Source organism: Convolutriloba macropyga, chromosome 8 (assembly GCF_964194025.1).
Source record: "Convolutriloba macropyga chromosome 8, txConMacr16.3, whole genome shotgun sequence".
Lineage (NCBI taxonomy): Eukaryota > Metazoa > Xenacoelomorpha > Acoela > Convolutidae > Convolutriloba > Convolutriloba macropyga.
Window position 1 is genome coordinate 24,895,292 of NC_134475.1, and position 20,598 is coordinate 24,915,889.

A 20,598-nucleotide genomic window follows, 5' to 3' on the forward strand; every position below is an offset into this window, starting at 1 on the left:
TGAACAAAAAGTGGCTGTGACGTCATATGGTCGTAACAAAAATCATGACGACGAAATAAAAAACATAGCAGGACAAGTCCTGACGTACAATTCAAAGAATTTTCATTGACTAAACAGAAAACTAGACCTAGAACGGACTATGAATGGATTGGAAAAACCATTTAGAAAAAAATCCGATCCAAAAAAACGAAAAAAAACAGTAAAAATCGAAGTCAAATTTCCGCATGTGAACAAAAAACCACTAGCGAGAAAGCAAATTTTTGTTCAAACACCATTTTCTCACTCTACTTTAAATTTGGAGCGAAAAAAATTCACGCCGCAAAACCACTCGCTTTTTCGCTCCACTTCCTGTTTCGGCGTGACCAAAATCACTACTCCAATTTGACGTCAAAAATCATGAAAATGTGTGAACAGATCTTAAAAAAAAGACAGCGCCCCAATACAATTCAAATTCTTTGAATTGTAAAAAACCAAGAGAAGGCCAATAATAGCCCCAGCTATCGCTGTGCAGCTATTAAGAAGGCAGCAGATGCCTGAAATCCTTGTGCAGATTTGATGGAGTAGAAAATTTTTTGTCAATAAAACAACTTGAGCAATCCTAAATTAATAATCAACACAGCTGAAACACTAATAGATAAAAATAAAACTTAAATTCAACAATATTCATAAAATACATCAAATATTTCGCTTACAATTTTAATCCCAACAGACAAAATGCATCAATTAATAAATCTAGTTCATCTTTGTTTTATAACATTTTTCAGAAAACTATTTCAAGATAGTAGAAATTTCTTAGCCAGAACTTCAACTCGTTGATGGAATGCAGCATTCTTGATAGGCGTGTTCGGCTCATAAAAAGGATTGACTGATATTTTGATAAAATTTTCGTAAACTTCACTGAAAAAGTTTTTTATGTTTTCCTCCTTGCCCGTGTCACTGTGCAGAAGTACAAATCGAATGCATGAGGCAGTGACGAAACCTGACACGTGATATTGGTTGAATTTGTCTACTGACTTGAGGTACATTTTATCAGAGCCTGGTGTCCACACCTAAACAATTACCACAATACCAATCAAAAAAGCATCTGATGGTCCAGTTCGCCTATTTTAATGAAGTTAAATATTCATGCATCCGTACTTGCTTACTCAGCTGCTTACTAATTAATCTATGAGCGTTGTCAAGACAATTTCTCGGTAATCATATTTGCTCTTAAGTGCATATATTTATTACAAGAATTAAGTTGCAAGGATCTGCAAGCGGACCGTTGGTTACTTTCTAACCGAATGAAGCACAAAATGCCAAGCGCAAATGACAAACTAATAAATATCAATTCACAAAGCACGGGCAAAAAATTGATTTTTCTCATCGTTGTTCTGACATAACATAAAACAGAACAGTAGCCTCCAGCTATAGTTTCGCGGCTATCAATGTCAAAATACCCACAACAATATGGTACCTGTTCGTCTATCATATCGAGTGATGCATGAGCTATCATCTGATTCAGATATCGCATCTCCCTCTTTGCCTGTCCGAATTCAGACTCATAAAGAGGATTGTCCTTCCTGCCTACGATTGCAAAGTAAAACATGGCACCCGTCGTATCCGATCGGGACATAGTACACTTCTGGGTTCAAAAGAAATCAAAAAGGGTCCGAAAACTGAAGTCCCATTTGAGTTTACTGTGCTTTCAAGAGTAATTTCATTTAACTTTCCTGAAAGCAAACTAAGAGCATCAATTAAACAGTTAAAACAGACATCAGTAGGTTGTCACCAGTAAGAAGAAAAAAGCTCAAACAATAAATTTTATTTTCAATATATATTTTCAATTTCAAAAAGCTGATATACATTTATTTTATAACTTATATAGAATGGATTTGAAAACAGTTTTCAGTTTTTGATCAAACAGATATAATTTTTATTAGGAAGTGTAAAATTTCCTACAAAATATTTTACACAGCGCTGGCTAATTATAATGAATATTATACAATTCAGCTGTATTACAACATAAAATAAGCGGGTTTTTTCTCAAACGGAGCTCCATGCTCTGCTTTTCAGGATATAAGACAAATGCGTCTATTACCTTCAAAACATTATCCTTACACCAATTTTTTTATTTGTTTCTGCTAAATTACTATTGTAGTTCCGTTGTATGTTTCAATCCTATTCACGAATACCCAATAGACACAAAATAGAACAATTATAAGTCGTGTTGGTATCTACAATTATCCCCTTTCGCATATGAGTTCAATCACGCTTGGCTCCATGGGCACTGGGTCCAGACATCTGTGAGCTGAGCTAGTAACTGCCTCTTCTAACAGACATGTCACTATTACCTCATCAGACACGAACCGTTCTAGAAAGTTCTGCAAATAAGCACAGTCCACTTGCATCTGTTGAAGTCCAAACTTGCCGAAGGTTCTCATCCGCACACATTCCAGAAGGGTCTGAAATGACACACGGAGAATTCAAAAAATAGCTGACAAATTGCAGAAAAGTAGCCGCGATAGCTTAATAGATATGCAGAAAAATAAAAAACAAATCGAAAAAGAAATTTCTCTTCTTTTCATTAATTGCTGAGACGTTATATTTTGATTAGGAATCTATATAACTGATTCCTGCTTCTATTAAAAACTCTCATACAACCTTCATTTATATCAGCATACACTCAGTTGACCTCGTCTGCTTGAATTAAAGCCATTTTGAAAGTGAGGAAAATCCTTTTTGAGAATGCGGCCAGTCGCGTGTGATAAAATAATGAAGCGAATGGACAAAAACTCGCTCCACTAGGAGTGAAAAATGACGATACATACGCGACTGAACTTCGACTGAATGACGAGTCAGTCGAAAGTGCATGAATAAACGAACAAAAAGCAGATTAGAAGTGATCTTGCTGTTATATGGTCGCAAAAAATCGATGACGAAAAAAAAAACATAACAGGACAAGTTCCGATCTGCACTTCAAAGAAATTTCATCGACTAATCACAGAATACTGGACCTAGAAAAGGACGGAAAACCCTTTAGAAAAAACGGATAGAATTGAAAAAACCTGACCGGAAAACAGCCGCCATTGACTACCATAACAGCGATTGGGATGCAAGGAACAGAAAAACAAAAACTGATTGTTGTACCAAAACATTTTAAAATGCAGACTACTTTGATTGGATTCCGCAGTTCGACATACGCCTGTTTCTAAATGAGAGGACACATGGGTTAGTATCAATGACAAAAAGAATAACAGACTTAATCAAAGACTAATAAGAATAAAGTTCAAGAAGCGGGCATCTAAAAAAGGGTTTTATGGGTATATTCCATTTCCATTTTGACTTCTTTTTTCGATACACATTCTGTTCATTTTCGATTGCTTCGCTGAGCAACCGCCGTTTTGAAGCGCTCTGAGAAGAACGCGCAAAGAAGAAGAAACATTTCATGCAAAAACGTCAAAAAGTCGGCAGAGGTAAAGCGAAACAAACGTTGATTCAACAAAACAAAACACAGCAGGACAAGTCCTGAAATACAACCCACAGAATTGAACGAAAACTTAAAGCTACCGTAACTGAGCAGCACACCAATGCCAGACAAATAGAAAAACATGGTTTGAAAAATTTAGAGAAAAACAACATAGCCGTCAGATTGCCGGAATAGCTGCGAAAGAATAGACCTGCCTGCCGTATAATAGATAGAAAAAGATCAGATCTAAATTGAAAAAAAAATCGACGCCTCTCAAAATGCTTGGTAACAAACATTCAGCGATGAAATAAGCGTGTTAACATTCATTCCGAAGAAGCCTTTTATTAGGGACCTTTACTGCACATATAATTTCCTTTGACCCTAAATTAAATCAAATTAAACTTAAGTTTTAAGGTGCAAACGTCATTTTATTAAGAGAGGTAGGTTACGTATGATCAAAATCTAATAACACGAATTATCTTAAAACCTTTGCTAGAGAGAGAATGAGAAATGATGTCACGCGTGCAAACGCTGATAGTGAGAGGAAGTCATTCAGAAAATTTGACTTTTTCAGCTTTGCTGTGTGAACAAATATAAAACGAAAAAAAGCGTCAGATGACGAAACAAAAAAACCGAGAGCGCCGCAAAATAGCTCCGCTCAGCTTACAGCTTCGCAGATATAAAAAAAAGAATTCAAAATTTAAACAAAGTATACACTTTTACGATCAGCGTGTTGAATGCCACTGTCTTGGGTTTTAAAAAAGGCTGAAAACAGAAAACTTGGCAATAATGACGATAGCCGGCAGATCGCCGGAATAGCTGCGAAAGATTAGACCTGCGTGCCATATAATAGAGATAGACACAGATATAGATCTAAATTGAAAAGAAAAAAATCGACGCCGCTCAAAAAACTAGGCTAAAAAACATTCAGCGATAAATTAATAAATCTTGTTAAAACTCATTCCACAGAAGCCTCTTCCTAGGGACCTTTACTGCACATATGAGTTCCTTTGACCAACAAATTCAATTTAAACTTAAATTTTAAAGTGCAAAAGTCATTTTATTGAGTGAGGTAAGTCACGTATGATCAAAATCTAATCACGCAAATAACCTAAAAACTTTCGCTAAAGCGAGTGAGAAATAACGCAAATGCCGTTAGTGAGAGGAAGAAGTCATTCAGAAAAATGACTTTTTCAGCTTTGCTGTGTGAACAAATGTAAAACGAAAAGAGCGTCAGACGACGAAACAAAAAACATAGCAGGACATGTCCTGACGTACAATTCAAAGAATTTTCATTGACTAACAGAAAAACTACACCAAGAATGGACTATGAGTTAACTGAGAAAACCATTTTTTAAAAAATCAGATAAAATAAGAAAAAAACAGAAAATCAATGTCAAAATGCCGCATGTGAACAAAAAAACCCCTAGCGAGAAACGAAAATTCAATTCAAACAAAAAACTAGGCTTAGAATGAGCTGTGAAAGGATTAGGAAAACCACTTAGAAAAAAATCCAATCCAAAAAATCGAAAAAACAGTAAAAATCAGAGTGAAATTGCAGCATGTGAACAAAAAACCACTACCGAGAAAACGAATTTTTGTTCGAACACCTTTTTCTCATTCAACTTAAAAATTAGAGCGAAAAAAATTCACGCCGCAAAACCACTCGCTTACTCGCTCCACTTCCTGTTTCGGCGTGACCAAAATCACTACTCCAATTTGACTTCAAAAATCATGAAAATGTGTGAACAGATCTTAAAAGACAGCGCCCCAATACAATTCAAATTCTTTGAATTGTAAAAAACCAAGAGCACCGCAATATAGCTACGCTCAGCTTACAGCTTCGCAGCTATAATAAAACTTGCTTGATATAAGAGGAAATCTCGGATAGAAAGCAACAAATGGAAAAAAATAGAAGTAAAAAAATTGCAAACTTAAAGAAAACGCTAAAAATCGCCAGGAAAACGCTTGAATAACAATTCAATAACGCTGAAAATACATTTAAACTCTCGAAACTAATTTAACGGAAACCCTCCAATTGCTACTAATAACTATGCAATAACGTATAATCAAACCATATAGAACGTGCAATTGCCCCTAACGAACAAAAAAAAGTCGACCGCCATCAACTTTGACGATCAACTAAGACTTAACAAAAAACATACCCGGCAGATTGCCGGAAAATAGCCCCCGTTGATTCCAATAAGCATGATTTAGATTGAAAAAACAGAAGATACTGAAAAAAAAAGATTTTTGTACAAAAACATTTTTTAAGTCCGATTTATTTTGATGGCATTTCGTAGTTGAACATAACGTACTTCTGTTTCCTAGAGAGAGGCTACAGGGGCTACTATCAATACAAATAAGCATTAGAGATGGCAACTAAGACTTATAGGAACGACGTTCAAATAGCGGGGATCTAAAATTGGACTTTATGGGTTTATCCCGTTTCTATTTCTGACTTCAATTTTTATACTGACTCTGTCCATTTTGAATTGCTTTGCTGAGCAACTGATGTTCAAAATCACTTTTAGCAGAATGAGAGAAGAGAGAAACTAGCCTAGAGAAGTCAAAAAGATATCACGCAAAATTTTGAAAAAGCGGCAAAATGAGGTAAAGCGAAACATTTTTTTATTCGACGAAGTAAAAAAAACATAGCAGGACAAGTCCTGACAAACAATTCAAAGCATTTTCATTGACTAAACAGAAAACTAGACCTTTAACGGACCATGAATGGATTGGGAAAACCATTTAGAAAAAAAATCCGATCCAAAAAATCGAAAAAACAGTAAAAATCAAAGTGAAATTGCAGCATGTGAACAAAAAACAACTACCGAGAAAGCGAATTTTTGTTCAAACACCGTTTTCTCACTCTACTTTAAATTTAGAGCGATAAAAATTTCACGCCGCAAAAGCACTCGCTTTTTTGCTCCACTTCTGTTTCGGCGTGACCAAAATCACTACTCCAATTTGACTTCAAAAATCATAAAAACGTGTGAACAGATCTTAAAAATATAGCCGGAAGAATTCCGGAAACGACTCGAAGTGAAAATCCATTTAAACGCCATCCAACTACTCATCAAACAAAAAGTGCCTTCACTAATTTATGATTACCTTGAAACAGTCTTGAAACAAAAAAGTAAAAACAATAAAATCAAATCTGTTAAAATATGATAAAAAATCTGATCAAATTTTGTTATAAATTGAGATCCTGAAAAAACTATCTCTATCAAAATAACTTCATCAAAACAACTAGTACTTACAAAAACCACTTATGTGAATTTTGAAAAAATACTTTAGGCTAAAACTATGAAAAAAAAGCTCTTAAAAAACAACTTCCACTGAAAAACTGGAAAAAGTTACTAAATTTTTTGAAAATTCAAAAACATATAAATCCAAAGAAAAAACGCCTCCAGCCAATATGGTATCCAGATGCTCGCAAAACAATAGGTAAGTCATATTAGGCAAAGAAACTTAGCTAAAAACAGAAAACAAAAACGCAAAAACTGCAAAAAATTAAGAAAAATAGTTCCAATTTTCGCCATTTTTTGTCATATTTCTAAACAAAAAAAATGATTCTTACCCAGAAAACTGTAACCAGTTGTTATCATGAAATTGCTCAAGTAGAAGGGGTTTCACCAATGCCCATTTGAGCCAGTAAAACAAAATAATCGTCAAAAAAACGCAAAAATTAGCCCGAAAATCAGCAAAATACATTAAAAACCTCCGAATTATCATAAAATTCATATGAATTTCCAACCCTCAAACCACTACCGCAAGCAGCCTAAAATTAAAGCAAAATCATAACCAAACCCCTTAACCAAGAGAAATAAAAAAAACTGCTTTAAAATGCCGCACGTGAACAAAAAAAATTTCGCTCGCTTAGAGAAAATTTTTTCACACATCAATTTCTCGCTCTCTCAAAAACAGCGGTATGAACAAAAACCACTCTCTTTTCGCTCCACTCTTCACTTTTGTTCAGCGCCAAAATCACTCCAAATTTTTTCACCCGTTTCATTTCCCGCTTCAAAAATCACTCCAATAAAATTGATTAAAAAAAGGACTTCTCCAATACTCCTCTTCGGGTCGTAAAAAAAGACAGCGCCCCAATACAATTCAAATTCTTTGAACTGTAATAAAAAAAATAGGAGCGCTATAATAGCCGGCTGAGAAGATGAGGACGGCTATTCAAAATCAAAAAATGATGACTTACTTTGAGGCATATTTTGACTATGCCAGTCATGATTGAGACTCGGTTAAACTCTACAGCCATGAATACATCCACCTTCTCGGAGAACAGCTTCTGGATGTTTGTGATCAGAGATGTGTTGAAGTTGCTATAAGAACACATTATTTACACTCTCAGATGCAAATAAAATTTACAAACACATGGCTTCGGCAACGTAGAGACTGAGTGGAGCGCCACAAGACGGCAAATCATAGACAATAGGCAATCATTTGGCAGCATGTGGTTTCCTATGATTTGGTACTATGAGGATTAAGAAAGAAAAGATGAGGACCTTTTAGGATTAAGAACAGCCCTTCGCACCATGAAATTGTTTCCTAAAAAGTTTCGGTGAATCGTATACTTGGGAGACTAGTAAGACTCAAAGAGAGCTGCTCAGCGACTTAATGCTCTACCTGTTTTATCACGTTTTTGAGAACAAAAAGTTAAATGGATCAGACGAAAAATCAGTCAAGCGAAGAATTGCATAAAAAAGACCACATGACAAAAAAAATTGCCACAAACTTAGTTTGAGAGCGTTTAAAAGAAGGGGACTCCCAACTTACCCTGTGTTGCTATTTCCTTGTGAATACGCACCCCTCCCTCTACCACCTGCTCCTGAGGAGGGAGAAAATGTTGACATGTTGCCACCCCCAAAGCGTGAATAACTGCGTCTGCCTGAATCACTACTGCGCTCTTTACGCTTGCCCTCCTCGTACAACTGACCAACCTGAAATATCTACGCATAAAAGACGGGCAAGTCAATCAAACAGCTTGCAACTATAACGGCTGTTTTTTTTATAAATGCTAAGCCTCCATTTCAACTATAAAGGCTGGAATTTCAATTTGAAAACAGTACCTTTCAAAACAGTTACCATCAAATGCTTTAACTCTTGACAAAATAAAACGTGTATTTGGCCAACACTTTGAGCAAAGCTTAAAAATTTAAATTAATTCCGATACATCATTACATCCCTCTTATTCCCCTCCCTGTCTGTACCATTCTCTTTGAAGACTGGCAATCTATGGAAAAAGAAGTTTCGCACAAAATTTGCTAGAATATATCAAAAATTTGAAAACAAACAAGATTTATTAAACAGTTTTGTCAAGTTACCAAAAAATATTAGAGGGAAGCCAACAACCAGGCAGTTCTTCTTTATGAGCTGACGCGGAACCCAATGTCACCCCTGAACAGGTTCCGGTTTCAAAAGCAAAGGTCTCCTTTGCTAAGGTAAAAAGTCGACGTGATCGAACACAAAGCCGGTCAAGGTTTCTTTGGTAGCAGAATCATTGACAAATCGGAACACAGACCGACTAATGTGAAAAATGACGTCACGCACGCACTTGAGTTGAAATTGCATGAAAGAATGAACAAAAAGCAGATTTGAAGTGGTTGTGACGTCATATGGTAGTAACAAAAATCTTGATGACGAAAAAAAAAGAAGAGAAGGCTAATAATAGCCCCAGGCATCGTTGTGCGGCTATTAGAAAAGGAAATCTCTGTAATTACAAATTTGGCGACGCTTTTCAACATCCTCCTCCCTCAGAATAAAACTTCGATCACGTTGAAAAAATTACTTTTTCCGTTTCAATTCAAGCCGTTACAAGTCCTCAGAATACTGAACTCATCACAACTCTTAGGGCCAGCGTAGGCTTGCAGTGATGGTATTTTAGCAAAACCTCGCACAGGACTATTTAATGCACAACTTAAGGAAAAATGTTTTCTCAAAATTGAAACTCGGAATTGACCGATTTCTATCATAACTTTAATCAAAGCTTTTTGAAAACTATACAAAGCGCAGACTATTTGCATGCAAAAAAGAATTTTGTTTAAGGAAAAATATTCTACAATGGACGCATAAGTTGACTTAACTCTAGCTTATTAGAATTGAATGGGAACAAGTTTAACACATGCCCGATTTTTGATCTCACTTCTGCATTCAAACAAAAAAATCATCTCAATACAAAAAATTGAAATTTCTTGCATTCAAAGATTCATCAGTAAAAAATTTGTCAAGTCTTAAGTGGCAGAATGCAAAAAAAACTGTCAATCTCGAAAAATTGGAGTGTATTGACTTACACCAAGGGTTTCCTCCGGGTACTGTTCCTTGGCCGCTTTTGTTCCATCTTTATGTAATCAATTTTGAACTAACAATGAGTGAAATCATTCAATACACTGATGGTACTGTTCTTTTATAATATCATCGTGACCTTGATAACGGCAAAAAAAACTTGAATACACCATAGATACTCTACTGGGCTACTGTACGCTTCTGACACTTCAACTAAACGAAGATAAAGCTGAAAAAAAAGTAATCGGCAAAAGTAACAACAATCACAACTTCGAGAACAAAACTTGAAGACAAACCTGAAAGTCCGGGAAAAACTATAGATAACAGCTATCAATCAGAATTCAAAAATTTGCTCTCGATAACGGCCCAAGGTATGAATGAAATGCTTATACAACATGAGACAGCCTACCAAGAAACTGTTTCCTGTTATGATTGATTTTCTATAAAAATCATAGTTTTTGTACAGTTTAATCGCGTTACATGATGTTTTCATAAATCAAGTTCTCGTCGATGCAATAAAACAGACAATTTTTAATTTGTTTACTGATCATATTAAGTGTTAATTTACCTCTATCCTCAATGATTGAAGAACGCGCAAAGTTACTTTCCGAAATATTTGATGCTTCTGTTATTTTCTCTCAAATAATCTTCAATTAGATTGACACACACTCACTTGACGTCATCTCTATGAATTTAAAAAAATTCAATGTGAGGAAGTAATTTGTGAGAGTGAGGTAAGTCAAATGTGACCAAAAACTTAATCACGCGAATGAATAAAAACTCGCTCCACTAAGAGTGAAAAATGACGTCACGCACGCACTTACGTTGAAATTGCATGAACAAATGAACAAAAAACAGATTTTAAGTAGTTGTGACGTCATATGGTCGTCACAAAAATCTTGATGACGAAAAAAGAGAATAGAAGGCCAATAACAGCCACAGATATCGCTGTGCGGCTATTAGAAAAGGAAATCTCTTGAATGACAAATTTGGCGACGCTTTCAACAACCTCCTCCCTTAGATAAAACTTCGATCACGTTGAAAAAATTACTTTTTGTTTCAATTCAAGCCCTTACAAGTCCTCAGAATACTGAACTCATCTAAACTTAGGACCAGCGTAGGCTTGCAGTGATGGTGTTTTAGCAAGACCTCGCAAAGAACTATTTAATGCACAACTTAAGGAAAAAAGCTTTCTCTAAATTGAAACTCGGAATTGACCGATTTCTATGATAACTGTAATCAAAGCTTTTCGAAAACTTTACAAAGCGCAGACTATTTGCATGCAGAAAAAAGAATATTGTTTAAGTAAAAATATTCTACAACGGACGCATAAGTTTACTTACCTCTAGCTAATTAGAATTGAATGGGAACAAGTTAAACGCATGTCCCAATTTTTGATCTCACTTATGCATTCGAATAAAAAAAATAATAAATACAAAAAAATGAAATTTCTTGCATTCAAAAATTCATCGGAAAAAAATTTGTCAAGTGTCTTAAGTGGCAGAATGCAAAAAAATGTCAAAGGTGAAAAATCGGATTGTATTGACTTACACCAAGGGAATCCTTCGGGTACTGTTCCTTGGCCGCTATTGTTCCATCTTTATGTAATCAATTTTGAAATAATAATAAGTGAAATCATTCAATACGCTGATGATACTGTTCTTTTAACATATCATCGTGACCTTGATAACGGCAAAAAACTTGAATACTCTATAGGTACTCTACTGGGATACTGTACGCCTTTGGTACAGTTTCATGGCGTGACTTGATGTTTTCATAAATCTAGTTCTCATCGATGCAATAAAACAAACAATTTTTAATTTGTTTACTGATCGTATTAAGTGTAATTTACCTCTATCCTCAATGATTGTGAACGCGCAATGTTTCTTTCCGAAATATTTGATGCCTCTGTTATTTTCTCTCAAATAATCTTCAATTAGATTGACACACACTCACTTGACGTCATCTCTATGAATTTAAAAAAATTCAATGTGAGGAAGTAATTTGTGAGAGTGAGGTAAGTCACATGTGACCAAAAACTTAATCACGCGAATGAATAAAAACTCGCTCTACTAAGAGTGAAAAATGACGTCACGCACGCACTTACGTTGAAATTGCATGAACGAATGAACAAAAAACAGATTTTAAGTAGTTGTGACGGCATACGGTCGTCACAAAAATCTTGATGACGAAAAAAAGAGAATAGAAAGCTAATTATAGACCCAGGCATCGCTGTGCGGCTATTAGAAAAGAAAATCTCTGTAATTACAATTTTGGCAACGCTTTTGAACATCCTCCTCCCTCAGAATAAAACTTCGATCACGTTGAAAAAATTGCTTTTTCCGTTTCAATTACAGCCCTTATAAGTCCTCAGAATACTCAACTCATCAAAACTCTTAGGGTCAGCGTAGGCTTGCAGTGATAGTGTTTTAGCAAGACCTCGCACAGAACTATTTAATGCACAACTTAAGGAAAAAGGTTTTCTCAAAATTGAAACTCGGAATTGACCGATTTCTATCATAACTGTAATCAAAGCTTTTTGAAAACTATACAAAGCGCAGACTATTTGCATGCAGAAAAAAAGAATTTTGTTTAAGAAAAACATTTGTTTAAGAAAAATATTTGTCTAAGAAGTTTGTTTAAGAAAAAAGAAAAATATTCTACAATGGACGCATAAGTTGACTTAACTCTAGCTTATTAGAATTGAATGGGAACAAGTTTAACACATGCCCGATTTTTTTATCTCACTTCTGCGTTCAAATAAAAAAATAATCTCGTAATACATAAAATTGAAATTTCTTGCATTCAAAGATTTATCAGTAAAAAATTTGTCAAGTGTCTTAAGTGGCAGAATGCAAAAAAAACTGTCAATCTCGAAAAATCGGATTGTATTGACTTACACCAAGGGGATCCTTCGGGTACTGTTCCTTGGCCGCTATTGTTCCATCTTTATGTAATCAATTTTGAAATAATAATAAGTGAAATCATTCAATACGCTGATGATACTGTTCTTTTAACATATCACCGTGACCTTGATAACGGCAAAAAACTTGAATACTCTATAGGTACTCTACTGGGATACTGTACGCCTTTGGTACAGTTTCATGGCGTGACTTGATGTTTTCATAAATCTAGTTCTCATCGATGCAATAAAACAAACAATTTTTAATTTGTTTACTGTTCGTATTAAGTGTAATTTACCTCTATCCTCAATGATTGTGAACGCGCAATGTTTCTTTCCGAAATATTTGATGCCTCTGTTATTTTCTCTCAAATAATCTTCAATTAGATTGACACACACTCACTTGACGTCATCTCTATGAATTTAAAAAAAATTCAATGTGAGGAAGTAATTTGTGAGAGTGAGGTAAGTCACATGTGACCAAAAACTTAATCACGCGAATGAATAAAAACTCGCTCTACTAAGAGTGAAAAATGACGTCACGCACGCACTTACGCTGAAATTGCATGAACGAATGAACAAAAAACAGATTTTAAGTAGTTGTGACGTCATATGGTCGTCACAAAAATCTTGATGACGAAAAAAAGAGAATAGAAAGCTAATTATAGCCCCAGGCATCGCTGTGCGGCTATTAGAAAAGAAAATCTCTGTAATTACAATTTTGGCAACGCTTTTGAACATCCTCCTCCCTCAGAATAAAACTTCGATCACGTTGAAAAAATTACTTTTTCCGTTTCAATTACAGCCCTTATAAGTCCTCAGAATACTCAACTCATCAAAACTCTTAGGGTCAGCGTAGGCTTGCAGTGATAGTGTTTTAGCAAGACCTCGCACAGAACTATTTAATGCAAAACTTAAGGAAAAAGGTTTTCTCAAAATTGAAACCCGGAATTGACCGATTTCTATCATAACTGTAATCAAAGCTTTTTGAAAACTATACAAAGCGCAGACTATTTGCATGCAGAAAAAAAGAATTTTGTTTAAGAAAAATATTTGTTTCAGAAAAAAATTTGTCTAAGAAGTTTGTTTAAGAAAAAAGAAAAATATTCTACAATGGACGCATAAGTTGACTTAACTCTAGCTTATTAGAATTGAATGGGAACAAGTTTAACACATGCCCGAATTTTTATCTCACTTCTGCGTTCAAATAAAAAAATAATCTCGTAATACATAAAATTGAAATTTCTTGCATTCAAAGATTCATCAGTAAAAAATTTGTCAAGTGTCTTAAGTGGCAGAATGCAAAAAAACTGTCAATCTCGAAAAATCGGATTGTATTGACTTACACCAAGGCGTTCCTTCGGGTACTGTTCCTTGGCAGCTATTGTTCCATCTTTATGTAATCCATTTTGAGCTAATAATGAGTGAAATCATTCAATACGCTGATGATTCTGTTCTTTTAACATATCATCGTGACCTTGATAACGGCAAAAAAACCTGAATACTCCATAGATACTCTACTGGTCTACTGTACGCCTCTGACACTTCAACTAAACGAAGTTAAAGCTGAAAAAAAAGTAATCGGCAAAAGTAACAACAATCACAACTTCCAGAACAAAACTTGAAGACAAACCTGAATGTCCGGGAAAAACAATAGATATATATCAGCTATCAATCAGAATTTGCTCTCGATAACGGCCCAAGGTATGAATGAAATGCTTATACAACATGAGAGACAACCTACCAAAAAACTGTTTCCTGTTATGATTGATTTTCTATAAAAATCATAGTTTTGGTACAGTTCAATCGCGTTACTTGATGTTTCCATAAATCAAGTTCTCGTCAATGCAATAAAACAAACAATTTTTAATTTGTTTACTGATCATATTAATTGTAATTTACCTCTATCCTCACTGATTGAAGAACGTGCAAATTTACTTTCCGAAATATTTGATGCCTCTGTTATTTTCTCTCAAATAACCTTCAATTAGATTGACACACTCACTTGACCTCATCTCTATGAATTTAAAAAAATTCAATGTGAGAAAGTCATTTGTGAGAGTGAGGTAAGTCACATGTGACCAAAAACTTAATCACGCGAATGAATAAAAAAACGCGCTCCACTATGAGTGAAAAATGACGTCACACACGCAATTAAGTTGAAATTGCATGAACGAATGAACAAAAAACAGATTTGAAGTGCTTGTGACGTCATATGGTCGTCACAAAAATCTTGATGACGAAAAAAAGAGATTAGAAGGCCAATAAAAGCCCCAGGTATCGCTGTGCGGCTATTAGAAAAGGAAATCTCTTGAATTACAAATTTGGCGACGCTTTTCAACAACCTCCTCCCTTAGATAAAACTTCGATCACTTTGAAAAAATTACTTTTTTCGTTTCAATTCAAGCCCTTACAAGTCCTCAGAATACTGAACCCATCAAAACTCTTAGGGCTAGCGTAGGCTTGCAGTGATGGTGTTTTAGCAAGATCTCGCACAAAACTATTTACTGCACAACTTCAGGAAAAAGCTTTCTCTAAATTGAAACTCGGAATTGACCGATTTCAATGATAACCGTAATCAAAGCTTTTTGAAAACCATACAAAGCGCAGACTATTTGCATGCAGAAAAAAGAATATTGTTTAAGGAAAAAATATTCTACAATGGACGCATAAGTTGACTTAACTCTAGCTTATTAGAATTGAATGGGAACAAGTTTAACACATGCTCGATTTTTGATCTCGCTTCTGCACTCAAATAAAAAATCATCTCAATACAAAAAATTGAAATTTCTTGCATTCAAAGATTCATCAGTAAAAAAATTGTCAAGTGTCTTAAGTGGCAGAATGCAAAAAAACTGTCAATCTCGAAAAATCGGAGTGTATTGATTTACACCAAGGGGTTCCTCCGGGTACTGTTCCTTGGCCGCTTTTGTTCCATCTTTATGTAATCAATTTTGAACTAACAATGAGTGAAATCATTCAATACACTGATGGCACTGTTCTTTTAACATATCATCGTGACCCTGATAACGGCAAAAAAACTTGAATACTCCATACAAACTCTACTGGTCGACTGTACGCCTCTGACACTTCAACTAATAAAAGATAAAGCTCACAAAAAAAGTAATCGGCAAAAGTAACAACAATCACAACTTCGAGAACAAAACTTGAAGACAAACCTGAATGTCCGGGAAAAACAATAGATATCAGCTATCAATCAGAATTCAAAAATTTGCTCTCGATAACGGCCCAAGGTATGAATGAAATGCTTATACAACATGAGAGACAACCTACCAAAAAACTGTTTCCTGTTATGATTGATTTTCTATAAAAATCATAGTTTTGGTACAGTTCAATCGCGTTACTTGATGTTTTCATAAATCAAGTTCTCGTCGATGCAATAAAACAAACAATTTTTAATTTGTTTACTGATGATATTAAGTGTAATTTACCTCTATCCTCAATGATTGAAGAACGTGCAAATTTACTTTCCGAAATATTTGATGCCTCTGTTATTTTCTCTCAAATAATCTTCAATTAGATTGACACACACTCACTTGACGTCATCTCTATGAATTTAAAAAAATTCAATGTGAGAAAGTCATTTGTGAGAGTGAGGTAAGTCACATGTGACCAAAAACTTAATCACGCGAATGAATAAAAAACGCGCTCCACTATGAGTGAAAAATGACGTCACACACGCAATTAAGTTGAAATTGCATGAACGAATGAACAAAAAACAGATTTGAAGTGCTTGTGACGTCATATGGTCGTCACAAAAATCTTGATGAAAAAAAGAGATTAGAAGGCCAATAAAAGCCCCAGGTATCATTGTGCGGCTATTAGAAAAGGAAATCTCTTGAATTAAAAATTTGGCGACGCTTTTCAACAACCTCCTCCCTTAGATAAAACTTCGATCACTTTGAAAAAATTACTTTTTTCGTTTCAATTCAAGCCCTTACAAGTCCTCAGAATACTGAACCCATCAAAACTCTTAGGGCTAGCGTAGGCTTGCAGTGATGGTGTATTAGCAAGATCTCGCACAAAACTATTTACTGCACAACTTCAGGAAAAAGCTTTCTCTAAATTGAAACTCGGAATTGACCGATTTCAATGATAATCGTAATCAAAGCTTTTTGAAAACCATACAAAGCGCAGACTATTTGCATGCAGAAAAAAGAATATTGTTTAAGGAAAAATATTCTACAATGGACGCATAAGTTGACTTAACTCTAGCTTATTAGAATTGAATGGGAACAAGTTTAACACATGCTCGATTTTTGATCTCACTTCTGCACTCAAATAAAAAAATCATCTCAATACAAAAAATTGAAATTTCTTGCATTCAAAGATTCATCAGTAAAAAATTTGTCAAGTGTCTTAAGTGGCAGAATGCAAAAAACTGTCAATCTCGAAAAATCGGAGTGTATTGATTTACACCAAGGGGTTCCTCCGGGTACTGTTCCTTGGCCGCTTTTGTTCCATCTTTATGTAATCAATTTTGAACTAACAATGAGTGAAATCATTCAATACACTGATGGCACTGTTCTTTTAACATATCATCGTGACCCTGATAACGGCAAAAAAAACTTGAATACTCCATAGAAACTCTACTGGTCTACTGTACGCCTCTGACACTTCAACTAATAAAAGATAAAGCTGAAAAAAAAGTAATCGGCAAAAGTAACAACAATCACAACTTCGAGAACAAAAGTTGAAGACAAATCTGAATATCCGGGAAAATTTATAGATATCAGTTATCAATCAGAATTCAAAAATCTGCTCTCGATAACGGCCCAAGGTATGAATAAAATGCTTATACAACATGAGAGACAGCCTACCAAAAAATTGTTTCCTGTTATGATTGATTTTTTTTTATAAAATCATAGTTTTGGTACAATTTAATCGCGTTACTCGATGTTTTCATAAATCAAGTTCTCATCGATGCAAAAAAAACAAACAATTTTTAATTTGTTTACTGATCGTATTAAGTGTAATTTACCTCTATCCTCAATGATTGTAAACGTGCAATGTATCTTTCCGAAATATTTGATGCCTCTGTTATTTTCTCCCAAATAACCTTCAATTAGATTGACACACACTCACTTGACCTCATCTCTATGAATTTAAAAAAATTCAATGTGAGGAAGTCATTTGTGAGGCAAGTCACATGTGACCAAAAACTTAATCACGCGAATGAATAAAAAAACGCGCTCCACTAAGAGTGAAAAATGACGTCACACACGCAATTAAGTTGAAATTGCATGAACGTATGAACAAAAAACAGATTTGAAGTGCTTGTGACGTCATATGGTCGTCACAAAAATCTTGATGACGAAAAAAAGAAAATAGAAGGCCAATAACAGCCCCAGGTATCGCTGTGCGGCTATTAGAAAAAGGAATATCTTGAATTACAAATTTGGCGAAGCTTTTCAACATCCTCCTCCCTTAGATAAAACTTCAATCACGTTGAAAAAATTACTTTTTTCGTTTCAATTCAAGCCCTTACAAGTCCTCAGAATACTGAACCCACCAAAACTCTTAGGGCCAGCGTAGGCTTGCAGTGATGGTGTTTTAGCAAGACCTCGCACAAAACTATTTACTGCACAACTTCAGGAAAAAACCTTTCTCTAAATTGAAACTCGGGATTGACCGATTTCAATGATAACCGTAATCAAAGCTTTTTGAAAACTAAACAAAGCGCAGACTATTTGCATGCAGAAAAAAAAGAATTTTGTTTGAGGAAAAATATTCTAATATGGACGCATAAGTTGACTTAACTCTAGCTTATTAGAATTGAATGGGAACAAGTTTAACACATTCCCGATTTTTTTTATCTCACTTATGCATTCGAATAAAAAAAATGATCTCATAATACAAAAAAAAATTGAAATTTCTTGCATTCAAAAATTTATCGGTAAAAAATTTGTGAAGTGTTTTAAGACGCAGAATGCAAAAAAAACTGTCAATCGTAAAAAATCAAATTGTATTGACTTACACCAAGGGGTTACTTCGGGTACTGTTCCTTGGCCGCTTTTGTTCCATCTTTATGTAATCAAAATCGAACTAATATGAGTAAAATCATTCAATACATATGATGATACTGTTCTTTTAACATATCATCGTGACCTTGATAACGGCAAAAAACTTGAAAACTCCATAGATACTCTACTGGACTACTGTACGCCTTTGACACTTCAACTAAACGCAGATAAAGCCGAAAAAAATTAGCCGGCAAAAGAAACAATCACAACTTCGAGAGCAAAAGTTGAAGACAAACCTGAATATCCGGGAAAATCTATAGATATCAGCTATCAATCAGAATTCAAAAATCTGCTCTCGATAACGGCCCAAGGTATGAATGAAATGCTTATACAATATGAGAGACAGCCTACCAAAAAATTGACTCCTTTTATCATTGATTTTTTTTAAAAATTATAGTTTTTGTACAGTTTAATCGCGTTACATGATGTTTTCATAAATCAAGTTCTCGTCGATGCAATAAAACAGACAATTTTTAATTTGTTTACTGATCATATTAAGTGTAATTTACCTCTATCCTCAATGATTGAAGAACGTGCAAAGTTACCTTCCTAAATACTTGATGCCTCTGTTATTTGCTCACAATTAGATTGACACACATTCACTTGACCTCATCTCTATGAATTTTAAAAAATCCAATGTGAGGAAGTCATTTGTGATTGAGGTAAGTCACATGTGACCAAAAACTTAATCACGCGAATAAAAAACTCGCTCCACTAAGAGCGAAAAATGACGTCACGCACGCACTTACGTTGAAATTGCATGAACGAATGAACAAAAAACAGATTTGAAGTGCTTGTGACGTCATATGGTCGTCACAAAAATCTTGATGACGAAAAAAAGAGATTAGAAGGCCAATAAAAGCCCCAGGTATCGCTGTGCGGCTATTAGAAAAGGAAATCTCTTGAATTACAAATTTGGCGACGCTTTTCAACAACCTCCTCCCTTAGATAAAACTTCGATCACTTTGAAAAAATTACTTTTTTCGTTTCAATTCAAGCCCTTACAAGTCCTCAGAATACTGAACCCACCAAAACTCTTAGGGCTAGCGTAGGCTTGCAGTGATGGTGTTTTAGCAAGATCTCGCACAAAACTATTTACTGCACAACTTCAGGAAAAAAGCTTTCTCTAAATTGAAACTCGGAATTGACCGATTTCAATGATAATCGTAATCAAAGCTTTTTGAAAACTATACAAAGCGCAGACTATTTGCATGCAGAAAAAAGAATATTGTTTAAGGAAAAATATTCTACAACGGACGCATAAGTTGACTTATATCTAGCTTATTAGAATTGAATGGGGACAAGTTTAACACATGCCCGATTTTTTTTTATCTCACTTAAGCATTCGAATAAAAAAAATCATCTCATAATTCAAAAATTGAAATTTCTTGCATTCAAAAATTCATCAGTAAAAAATTTGTCAAGTGTCTTCAGTGGCAGAATGCAAAAAAAAATGTCAAAGGTGGAAAATCGGATTGTATTGACTTACACCAAGGGGTGCCTTCGGGTACTGTTCCTTGGCCGCTATTGTTCCATCTTTATGTAATCAATTTTGAAATAATAATGAGTGAAATCATTCAATACGCTGATGATACTGTTCTTTTAACATATCATCGTGACCTTGATAACGGCAAAAAACTTTAATACTCCATAGAAACTCTACTGGACTACTGTACACCTTTGGTACAGTTTCATGACGTGACTCGATGTTTTCATAAATCAATTTCATCGATGCAATAAAACAAACAATTTTTAATTTGTTTACTGATCGTATTAAGTGTATTTACCTCTATCCTCAATGATTGTGAACGTGCAATGTTTCTTTCCGAAATATTTGAAGCCTCTGTTATTTTTTCTCAAATAACCTTCAATTAGATTGACACACATTCACTTGACATCTCTATGAA

The 20,598-nt window shown here is 34.8% G+C and overlaps 2 protein-coding genes across 3 annotated transcripts in view; both read right to left on the reverse strand.

Annotated features, from left to right (window-relative positions):
* Positions 1-584: 584 nt before the first annotated feature.
* Positions 585-20,598, reverse strand: part of LOC142344625 (trafficking protein particle complex subunit 2-like) — a 580,178-nt gene continuing 560,164 nt past the window's right edge. The window contains exons 2-3 of the mRNA XM_075396433.1: positions 1,457-1,712; positions 585-1,049 (exon numbers count right to left, since the gene is read on the reverse strand). Of these exons, the coding sequence (XP_075252548.1) occupies positions 774-1,049; positions 1,457-1,615 (435 nt within the window). The 5' untranslated portion in view covers positions 1,616-1,712 and the 3' untranslated portion in view covers positions 585-773. The remainder of the gene's footprint in view (positions 1,050-1,456; positions 1,713-20,598) is intronic.
* Positions 1,790-20,598, reverse strand: part of LOC142344619 (vacuolar protein sorting-associated protein 51 homolog) — a 56,626-nt gene continuing 37,817 nt past the window's right edge. For both annotated transcript variants that reach the window (XM_075396427.1, XM_075396426.1), the window contains 3 exons: positions 8,240-8,403; positions 7,662-7,785; positions 1,790-2,444 (listed from right to left, as the gene is read on the reverse strand). In XM_075396427.1, coding sequence (XP_075252542.1) covers positions 2,223-2,444; positions 7,662-7,785; positions 8,240-8,403 — 510 coding nt within the window. In that variant the 3' untranslated portion in view covers positions 1,790-2,222. The remainder of the gene's footprint in view (positions 2,445-7,661; positions 7,786-8,239; positions 8,404-20,598) is intronic.